This window comes from Schistosoma haematobium, chromosome ZW (assembly GCF_000699445.3).
Source record: "Schistosoma haematobium chromosome ZW, whole genome shotgun sequence".
In the NCBI taxonomy this organism is placed as follows: Eukaryota; Metazoa; Platyhelminthes; class Trematoda; order Strigeidida; family Schistosomatidae; genus Schistosoma; species Schistosoma haematobium.
This window is the reverse complement of record NC_067195.1, coordinates 27018471-27029670: the sequence shown is the minus strand read 5'-3', so window position 1 is coordinate 27029670 and position 11200 is coordinate 27018471. Positions and strand designations below refer to the sequence as shown.

The 11200-nt window shown below is 38.1% G+C and overlaps 1 protein-coding gene across 4 annotated transcripts; it reads left to right on the top strand.

Annotated features, from left to right (window-relative positions):
• ADH5_1 (NAD/NADP dependent alcohol dehydrogenase) lies at positions 1-10911 on the top strand. 4 transcript variants are annotated; one of them, XM_051210867.1, is made up of 7 exons: positions 1-570; positions 603-934; positions 967-1184; positions 1228-1421; positions 2958-3162; positions 9603-9741; positions 10647-10774. In XM_051210867.1, exons 1-7 carry the CDS (start codon positions 544-546, stop codon positions 10678-10680), a joined length of 1149 nt encoding a protein of 382 aa, XP_051070885.1. In that variant the 5' UTR covers positions 1-543; the 3' UTR covers positions 10681-10774. The 4 variants fall into 4 exon arrangements, with proteins under 4 accessions (XP_051070885.1, XP_051070886.1, XP_051070884.1 ...); XM_051210869.1 differs by having other exon boundaries at positions 603-1184; XM_051210868.1 differs by having other exon boundaries at positions 1-934; positions 967-1421; positions 10647-10911.
• Positions 10912-11200: the final 289 nt, after the last annotated feature.

Sequence of the window (11200 nt, the reverse complement as noted above, 5' to 3'; positions counted from 1 at the left end):
AAATTTGGTCACGCTTGATCATTCCCGATTTGTAACGGATATATTCTCGAATCACTTGGATTCCGTTACAAAAGCAAATGACTATATATATATATATATATATATATATATATATATATATATATATATATATATATATATATATATATATATATATATATATATATATATATATATATATATAGTCATTTGGAGTCATTCAAGAGACACTAGAATTATGTAGATAACCAGACAGTTATGCATACACTAATGCTATCAATAATCCTTCTATCGTAATGTAATGGTGTCATTTATTCACTCGAACCTTCGATTCAGCGTTGATATAAAGTAACCTGAAGTAACATAACGCACATTATGTAAAGCTTCCGTGCTATGTGGCCATCATACTTTTCATGTCATACAGTGTTGATTTCATAGTTTAGTCATTAACTTGATAATTCTTCCTAGTTAGCTGTTCTTGTTCCGCGCTTATCTATTACTATTTTTTAATTTGTCGTTACATTTCTACTGTAGGTACGTTTCGTCGAGCAATTTTACTAATTAATGATGTATACGAGTTGTGTTAACGAGGTAGATTTTATTTTCATATAACGACGTTATAGCCTATTATCTGTCAAGCTGCTGTTGCTTGGGAACCAAGTAAACTGCTAGTGATTGAAGAGGTTGAAGTTGCTCCTCCATCAAGTGGGGAAGTGAGGATCAAGATTCATTCTTCTGGAGTTTGTCATACAGATGCATATACTTTGAGTGGTCATGATCCTGAGGGAGTTTTTCCTGTCATTCTTGGACATGAAGGTGCAGGTGTTGTAGAAAGCGTTGGGGAAGGTGTATCGTCTGTTGTTCCGGGAGACCACGTCATTCCACTATACATTCCACAATGTAATCAATGCAAATTTTGTCTATCTAAGAAAACGAATTTATGCTCAAAGATAAGGTAAACATTTCAGTTAATTCAATGCTTTGTAGGGAAACGCAAGGAAAAGGCCTCATGCCTGATGGATCTGTTCGTTTCAAATGTCGTGGTAGACAAGTGCATCACTTCATGGGCTGTAGCACTTTTAGTGAATACACAGTGCTACCTGAAATTAGCTTAGCAAAAATTGATAAAAATGCCCCACTGAATAAAGTTGGCCTTTTGGGTTGTGGCATAAGCACGGGTTATGGAGCTGTCTTTAATACTGCTAGTAACAATGTTTTTGCAACTTGGTTTATGATGTTAATATTCAGAAGTTGAGAAAGAGAGCATATGTGCTGTTTGGGGTCTTGGAGCCGTTGGATTAGCAGTCATAATGGGATGCAGAATAGCTGGTGCTAGAAGAATTATTGGAATAGATATTAATGAAAACAAGTTTGGTTTAGCTCTGTCTTTTGGAGCTACAGAATGCATAAATCCTGCGAAGCATTCTAAGCCGATACAACAGGTTCGTTAAGTTTCTTTATGCGTGCTACCACATATGTCTTCTGAGCAGTAGTGAGATATATTCTGTTTTGTTCCTGTCCAGTATTTTTCATTAGCCATGAAAAGCTATTTTGACCACCAACTGCATCTATGTTCTGCTTCAAAATTTTCCTGTATAAGTTATTACAAATCACTTCATATGCACCAAACAAACTCTACAATAAATAATTATTAAGTATTATTTTACCTACTTCTCATCGTATCACCCATACTAGTAGAAAGATACGATTGCTTCATAGCACTTGTTTTGTTAGTGCCCATTCTCAGTAATCAAAACTGAGTTTTACAGTTCACTTATCTCCATTGTGGAATTTATTCTACAATATAATTTGTTTACGTTAATTCATAAACATCCCGAAACAAAAGTCCCTTCTATACTACAAGTGACGTATTTAGGCTAAAGCCAGCCGAGGTTTGGTTAGGCATCAACCCGCTAGGAGTGAGGAAATTTCTAAGTAAAGCAGTCGGCTCAGTCAACTACCTTACTACTTGTGGTTAGTCTAGGTGACGGCGAATACAAGTTCTAAAGTGACATCCATTTAGAAGTAGAGGAATGCATTGCAAACATTTTTGTGTTATAAGTCAATGCGATAAAGAAACTTTCGTGTCACTGTCTCCACTAAGTAGAACTTCGTCATGTGCGTACCGCAGTTTGATAAGTCAATCACCTGGTAACCAAGAAATCTCATTAATTTGGTGAAGAGAGTTTCTTAGTAAGGGATCTTTAAAGAACAGGGGGATAGCGAGCAGTTCTGACGGTCACTGTTTACGGTTAGTAGTGGTACCGTCAGGTCAAAAATAACACATATAGTCCATTAGTAATTGTTTGTTCTAAAACCTGGGAGATGGTGATTAGTCTTACGATACGTCCGCGATTGGTTTGAAGCCAACCTGGTTTCGCTGTTAATGAGCTCCAGGTAAAGTCGAATGATTCTCGAAAGTAATATTTGTGATATATTAGTCAAATTTATTCATCTGTGGTTACGATGGTGCAATGGTCCTTGTATAATGGGACGATCAGTTATCGGAACCATCCTGGTGAGGTCACGTCGAGTTTCCGAACTTTAGCTAGTGTCTCAATCAACTTAGTTGCTAAAACTACCACTATCCTTAAAGACCTCTGGCGTCAACCTGCTAGGTTCTGTTGGACCCCTCTGCATGTTAGATATGACCTCAACCTCGCTAGGACTTGGACGACCTGTGTCGATTTCTCATTCACATTGTTGGGCGATATTGGACAACTGGACAGTTTCTGATGACATCAAGTATTGTATCACTAAGTAATACCATGAGTAGATTTCTTTTGTTAATCATCATAATCGGTGAGATTTCTTAGACCAACAATATCTCTTAAACTGCGAAACTAGAAAGATAAATTCCTAGGTTTGAAAATCCAGTTTGTTGGAAAACAATTTCAGTTTGTTATTGAAATTGCTTGTTTGAAATTTAATTAAATGCTTATTTTCACTTATTCCCCGTCGTCATTTTTATATCACAGGTTATTGTTGAAATAACTGATGGAGGTTGTGATTATTCTTTTGAATGTGTCGGGAATGTGGCTACTATGCGTCAAGCTTTAGAATCGTGTCACAAGGGCTGGGGTGTTTCAGTTATAATTGGTGTAGCGGAGGCTGGGGCAGAAATCTCAACTCGACCATTCCAACTTGTAACTGGTCGTACATGGAAGGGTTGTGCTTTTGGAGGTTAGTTGTAATGATCATCATTTTGTGACATTTACGACAACCGTATGTAACCTTTAAAATTATCTGGGAAAAATGATGCAATGTGAGATTCACAGATAGTCTGATTAAAATGAACTTCCGTGTATTTTAAAGACCCATCTATATAATTTTAATAAAGTGCACCAAATATGCTCCCAATGTTTTGTATTCGAAAATTAAGTTTCATGATCACTCATCCAGTCATGTTGTGGCATGTAGATTAGATCTCGTTATTATCACTTAATGTTCTACCCACTCCAATGGCTCCAAATGCTTTGGTACGGTCGATGGTGGGGAGTCAGTTCACCCCCTCAAAATGCTCTCTTATGGCTACGCGTATACAGCCACTGTCAGAAAAATGGTGCAATGTGAGGTTCACAGATAGTCTCAGTGAAATGAACTTCCGTGTTGAGATTTTCTTACGTTGTATTCTGATTTAAGGCATCTATGAAGGGTGGATTATTTCTATCACTTAACATAAACATTTTTCGTAAACTAAATTATTATCAATTACTTAGGTTCAGTCGTTTGAGCGTTCGAGATCCGGCCATATTTCCACGAGTTTCAATCCGCTCCACCTTATTTCTGTTTCATAAATCAGGCTAATAAAAATTGACAAGGATTGACCGTAATAGTTAACTCTTGTTTCATTGGAAATTGGGTGACCGACAAAACCGACTTCTCCCAATCGCTTATGAGGTGTTTGTTTTTTGTGTTAATATTTTGTATGTAAGCATATTATTTTATTTGGTAAAAACCTATTCTGGTTAGTTGTCTTGTTGTTGTTCCGTAGTTCATCTTGGCGTTCGAGTTACTCGTCTAGTTTTTTTTCAGTCAGTCAACTGCAACGTAGAGCCAGGCACATGTATGCATCGGCCCAAGCTGCCATACCTCATTAGCACAACAAGATGAACATCAAATTCATAGAACTAGTTACTTCAATGATAGTAATATAAAAAAGAAAGGTTGTGTATGAGGATATATTACAGGAAGAAAAAATTTGTTCGTAGAAAGAAAGGTATAAAGCAATTTTAATCCCATGGTTTAAGGGAAGACAAAGAGTGTATACACCTACACCATTGTAATCGATCCTGAGCCATGTCACCCAGAGTCCCCAACCAATGGTTACGATAGTCACGCGGACCCCAACCAAGTAGTCTGCATCTACCAACATGGCTTAGACCAGAAGTTAGTGACTTCAATGACTGATGCCATGTTTTGGTTTGGCCACCCCTAACTTTCTTCCAACCCTCCCCGACACTAGTCAGCATTGCATTTTATGGTAATCGGTGTTCAGGCATACGTAACACGTGGCTCAGCCATCTTGGTCGATGAAGATTTACAACCTTATCAACTGATTTACCATCATTCCCTAATACCCTGCGTCTAACCTCATTACTACTTACCCGGTGATCCCAGCAATATTTCTAAGGCATCTGTGGTCAAATACTAGTAGCTTACGAGTATCTTCTACTCTTAATGGACACGTATCGCAGGCGTAAAGTAGAACAGAACGGACTGCCGCTCAGTATACTCGTCCTTTTATTGATAGACGGATATCTCGTCTTCGCCATAGGTGACGTAAGTTGGCAAAAGCCAAACGAGCTTTTCGAATCCGTGCTGAGATTTTGCCAGACACCGACCCATCAGGACTGATCAGACTTTTAAGAAAAGTGACGTTGTTGACTTGACGCAGACCAGTCCTGAAGAAACAACTTGCATTTAGAGGGAGAGAAACGCATCCCAGACATGCTGGCATTGTTGCTCAGTGCTACCAAAATATGGCATTTTATCAACGTCTTCATCGAACAAGACTGTCATCTGCGTATTCTAGGTCGATGAGTGGACCTCGTATTAGGAGACTAATCCCCAAAAATTCAGTCGACGAGAAAGTTATTTCCGGCAGGAAGTCTATGGTGGGATTGAACAAAAATCGAGATAATGGACAGCCATGCCGGATACCACTTGAAGGTGCAAAATCAGATGACAGTTCGCCATAATCTCTGACTAGACTGGTGGTGTTTGAGTGAAGAGCTCCCACTAGGTTTATGTACTCCTGAGGTACACCTTCAATGACAGACACTGCCACAGAACCTCCCGGTCTACAGAGTCAAATGCTGCTTTTTAGTCAAGAAAAAACTATCATTGTCGGACGCCGATAAGCATTTCTGTGTTCTAAAACCTGACGAATGGTGAATATGTGGTCGATGCAGCCACGACCAGGTCTAAAACCAGCCTGATTTTCTCTTGTTTGCAGTTCACGATTCTTTGTCTGGCTCACAATAATTATTGAGGCTAGTATTCTAGATGATGTATTAGTTTAACTAATCCCTCTATGGTTATGGCAGAATGATTCTGACCTCTTCTTATATATTGGGACAATCAGTGATTGATACCAGTCAGATGGGATTACATCCAACTCCCAGATTTAGGTAAAATATTAGTCAACCTAATCGCTAAAATGGAACTACCATCCTTAAAGACCTCTGGAGCCAATCCGTCTGGACTAACTGCTCTTCCTCATTTCAGGTTAGCTATAGCTTTTTGAACTTCAATTAGAGTCGAGGGACCTACTTCAATGTTCCATTCAGGCTGTTTAGAAATGGTGGGTAGTTGTAGAGTAGCTGAAGGCCGGCTAAACTGCTCCTTAGTGTTCTTCCCATTGTTTTAAACGTCTGGGCTGAGAGCAGTTGTGTCGTCTGTTTCAGAGGTCGTCTCACACTTGACTTCTTAATTCCAGTTTCTTTTATTAGTCTGAAAAGCTGTCTGGTGTAACCTACAGTCGCTGCCTTTTTCATCTCTTTTGCTTTTGTTGCCCTCTACTGCTCACGGTCGTTCCTTAGACTTTTGGTTAATCTAGATATGACTTGCTTTTGCTCGTCATCGTGTTCAGAGCCTGATGGGGTAAGTTTACGAGAGTCTGTCAGTGCAATAGTTGTAGCAGGAATCCACTGGTTTTTCGTAACTTTAAATCAATAACAGATGTCTCTGCTGTTTGTGTATCTTTCGAATCAACTTGTGAGTCAGCCTCGTTTTCATAACTGCCTAAGTATGACCGCAGTTGTTCCAAAATGAGCGAGTCTCTTCAACGATGATGGCAATATGATCTTTTTTAGTCCATCGTTGGTTTGGTGTAGGGGGTCGCCATGTTAGACGATGTCTCCTTATGCTTAAAATTTGTGTTTGCTAAAAATAAACGATTGTCTGACTATAGTTTCAGCAAACGATCACCATTACCTGTTCGCTGAGCCGGTATACTAAAATACCCACCTAAATGTCTTTCTGTTTGATTTAAGCTACCTACCTGGGCATTAAAGTCACTTGCTACGAATACTATATCTGAGCGTTTAGCTGTATGAAGAAGTTCAGAGAGCTTGCCGTAAAAGTCATCTTTCACTTCATCCGGGCTACAGTCAGTGGGAGCGTAGACAGACAACTATGTGTCCCTATCCTTCCGAGTTCTTACGGAGCCATGTGGGGATCCATTCTAAAAGTGCTTGTTCAGCCATCTTAGTGCTATGCCTACACCCGTCAGTCCACGAGAAATTGCTATCAGGTCACTACACGGTGGGTATATCTCATCGGCTCTCCATTTTTGCGGTGAGGTCAAGTGAATGACGGCACTAGGATCTTGTATGCGTGTCTCAGAGACACAGTATACATCAATCGTACAAGATTCTAGTGTTTTAGTAAGGAGTTCTGCTGACCGATTTGACGTACGGTACAGACGTTGACGGCTGCAATGTGTAGTTTGGAGCAAAATTTCAGTAGATCTGAGACAGGATTTCGCGTACCAGAATCGTTGGTCATGATGACACTTCAGTAGGAAGCGAAAAGAGGGAGTTTAGGGTTGAAAGTCGAGGTGGGAGGAATACTAGGGATTGAAGAGGGAGGTTGATTATGAATAGAGTGGTCTTGACTGTTGTTAAGGGTATGAGGGCGGTTATCACTTCCCGGTTGCCCACATCATGGAGGGGTTCTTCTGGAGGTTCCTGAAAGGGGAATTGGATTAAAGATGGTTTTACTGACCTAAGAGCGTGACCGCAGTAACCAACGGACAAATGTTGAGACCAGTCACACACATGTCAGCTCCGTACTTGTTGGGACCTTACCGCCAGAGACGGAAATTCGCGGGATAAAACGAGGTGTGTATTCCTAGGGTGGACCTTTTCTAACCCCACCCTTTATGGGAAGGCAGCATCGCTTTTATGCTGGTTGTCTGAAGGAAACACCTTACTGCCATCACACCTCTGTACAGTACTACTTCTCTATCGGATATTGGGTTTGCCGCTTTTAATCTTACCGTTCTTCATCCGACCTGTCTGGCATGGTAGGACCTTGAGTAACGATTGTTCCAGCCAGTATAGCTCAATTGGTTCATCATGATTGGCTAGCTTGACCACGTCAAGGTAGCAGCAACGGTCGGGGTCTGTTTATTTGGGGAGTCATCGCTTATCCACATCTCATTGCATTTCATCTATCGTTCGGGGTCTTATTCATTCATTTTATTGGTCCAAATCTCGTTTGTTTATCGGTAATCCTAATCTGTAACGCAAATAATTTACTTAGGCCTTGCTCTTACATAACTTGATTCCTCTTTCTAAATCTATTCATCCATTTAGTCCTAAAAAATGGAAATATGTCGTTCCAACAATAACCGATATTAAGACAGTGCAAGATAAGTTATTAGTTCGTAGTCTAATGTTACTTTGCTTATCGTTTTAAGAAAACTAATGTTATCATAATGCATCTAATCTCGGTGTTAGAATGAATCTATTCAAACACTTCTAGAAGATTAAATCAGTGAACCTTTTGTTGTCGAAAATGCTTTATTTCGTGATTAAATTTTAGTGTGATAGGAATACCTAAAAACTAATTAGGACCTCTGTTATTAAACCATCACCATCTTCACTTTCCTCATAGGTAAGCCTTACTAATCGGCCACTAAATAGCAACCGGTTTTTTCTATTTAGTTCTTAGTTTGATTAAAGCCTACGGGTTTTGTGTTGCGTGTCAACTTTACCCAAATTACGTTAATGTTAGCTTTCCCTGAGGATTGTCATTACCCTAAGGCCCATAATTATCTTGTTGACAAGTGATTACAGACACCTAGGTCTGACGTTTCCTACAATGTGGTCAGTAGGACTCATTCAACACTATATGTCATTGATCTAGTAAAGCTTAGGTGCTCTACGAAAGTTAGGATCTTATGAGCTCTAAAACTTAAAAGCGAATATGTAGAAAGGCCTTTTTATAGATGTCAGTCCTTATATGAATCGATGTTGGAAAATTTTATACCGAAATTATTATGACTTCTAACCGGACACTGAGATCACCAATTAAAAACCAATACTAAATGGTATAGACTAACTTTATTTTTAATTTGCAAAAGACGCACGGCATCAATAGTTATAAATAACGCATTTGATAATCACTGAATCAAGCCTATTCACTCTAAAAATCTTTTTATAAAGAATACTATCCATTGTTGCGGTAACTGGGCAATAAAGTATGATCACTGCCTTGTGAAATCTTACAAAGTGCCTCTTTTTTGTTATCAAACCGACTTAATGTGATTTTCATAGGACTGACTAACATACATTGACTGAACAATTTTTTGGTGTCCATTTTATATTAAGTTCGCGTCTAAATGCGTAAACACCTGAATATTGCTTAATGTTCACTAGCAATTGTTGAAAACCTGAAGAAATTTAGGGGGAGTATAGCGATGCGAATAGCTTACCGAATGTATTTGTTTTCTTATTGTCAAAAAGTAGGTCGCATTAAGTTTCTTGGTGAAATATCAATTAAGCTGTTAGTAAGAAGTGATAATTGTTAAATATCTTTGTTGTTACCATTTTCACTCGGCTGTATGCGACGTATTCCAGGTGCCAACTCTTACAGCTTTCTTCTAACTAACCAAGGAAGTCAGTCGCAACATAGAACCTGGTTCGTATGCACAACCGTCCAAGGTGCCATACCCCATTTGTACAAAGAGATTATTGTTAATGGAAATCCAAAAGTTTTAGAGGTGGTGATATTATTAATGGTAAGTCGAAATGGTCAAGTATCAAAAACACAATTCAAGAACACTTAAATTAGTAAAATGAAGAAAAATTGTATGGAATTTGTGGGATGACAAAGAACGGATGCATCTGCCCTATGGCAAAGTGTTTCGAGCTTTGTCACTCAGTCTCTAATCATTAGTTACAATAATCACTCAGACCTCAACCAGGTAGTCTGCATCTGTTAACTTGACAACGATTTTGCAGTTTAAATAAACTATAATTCTTATTCAGTTGATTATTTATTATGATGGTCAATTCTAAATATAATAAAACTATTTGCGTTTGCAAATATATATATATATATATTCAATTGTTAATGCACACATTCATTTGGCTTATCAACATTCATATTAGGTTGGAAGTCTCGTGACTCAGTGCCCAAACTAGTTGAAGACTATTTATCAGGGACGATCAAGGTTGATCAATTTATCACTCATCATTTTCAGTTAAAAGATATCAATAAAGCTTTTGATTTGATGCATGATGGTATTTGGTAAGTATAAAAGCTATGCTTCCTGTTGTCTATTGCTCTAATGCATGTATGTCCTATTTTCCGAGACCTCATCATTTAGTGTCAGCCCAAAACGGTACTGTTGATTTAGAGAGATTGACTTTTTCGTTATTAAATTAAATACACAAATCACGTGCTGATCATAACCAAATTTACTGCTTTGTTAATCTTATTCAGCAAATTATCGGTCATCCTTTGAGTTTTTTTAGCGAATAACTAAAGACAAGCTTTTACTCTGCTCATTCGTTGAAAGTAGTTTTTCTGAAAAAGTAGATACAATTAGATCAGTAAGCCTTATTGATGTACAGTTGTTTTGTGTTCTATTCAACCATTTTGGGATTTAAATGATAGTAACTCCTTGACGTATTCAATCCTGTGACTTATAGACAATTTCTTTTTTACTATCTCTGACGGTGTTATCTACCGTAGAGCATCTTACAGTTCGAAATTCATAAACCTCATTGCATGTGCTACTTTCTTTAGTAGTACCATATTTAAGATTAATCACAACTTTTTCATTCGAGATCCCTCGCTTGCTTGTTCAGAATCCTCAAAAGGGTTTCTACAACTATAGCGTTTTGCCACAATATCCGAACCCTGACGACTACATTTGTAACTGAGTAAAATTAGTTGTGCTTTTCACCATCTACATTTGTCTTTACAGGAATTAAATATACCAAATATTTCAACCAAAACATTTTTTTCATTTGTCAAAATGAGTTGTGGTATTGTAACCCCGGAAATATTAACTGAAATCAGATCAAAATTCAGGATAAAATGAATATTGTTCCAGATATAATAAGAATGATTTGCTGATATAACTTATTAATCACATTAAGCTTCTTATTTTTACCATACTTGTCCCACTTTTTTAAATTTGTTTTCAGCATCAGACCAATGATTCACCTCTTCGCTCCGTAAAATTATGGCGTCGCCTGTGATATCTATAGTTGCCATTGTTTTCCTAAGCGTTATGGCGTTTTCTGTGCATTAAACTCGTACATTAATCGGTAAATCTTTTATTGGATTTCCAATATTTGGCGTATCCATGAACAGATTTTATTTATAGAGCACATCGAGGTGATATTGTGAAAAGCATAATAGTGAACTAATTAACGGAGGTGGTAGTTAATTAGAAGTAGTTTAATAAAAAATATAGCCACGGAAAATTTCCCTCACTTTGCAGGCCATATCTTATGGAGAACGTTATAAACAACTGCTGCAAGATCGCGATAACTTTCTGTTTTGAGCTATACCTAATTATGTCCTGAGGCATTGAGTTGTATAATCTCTAGTATTGCGTGTGGAGTTTGGCAATGAGCAGACAGATACTCTGTCAAGCATTCTAGGCCATTTTAGATTACCGGTTAAAGCACCACCAAATTACCTCATATATTGTTTTCCTAACACCAGGCTTCTTCCTGCCAGTGGTTCGGATATG

Excerpts from the sequence above, each read along its gene's own strand:
- ADH5_1 (XM_051210867.1), top strand. The coding sequence starts at position 544 with ATGATGTATACGAGTTGTGTTAACGAG. Across the intron at positions 1,185-1,227 it reads AGCTGTCTTTAATACTGCTA|AAGTTGAGAAAGAGAGCATA; the intron begins GTAACAATGTTT and ends GTTAATATTCAG. Across the intron at positions 3,163-9,602 it reads GAAGGGTTGTGCTTTTGGAG|GTTGGAAGTCTCGTGACTCA; the intron begins GTTAGTTGTAAT and ends CATTCATATTAG.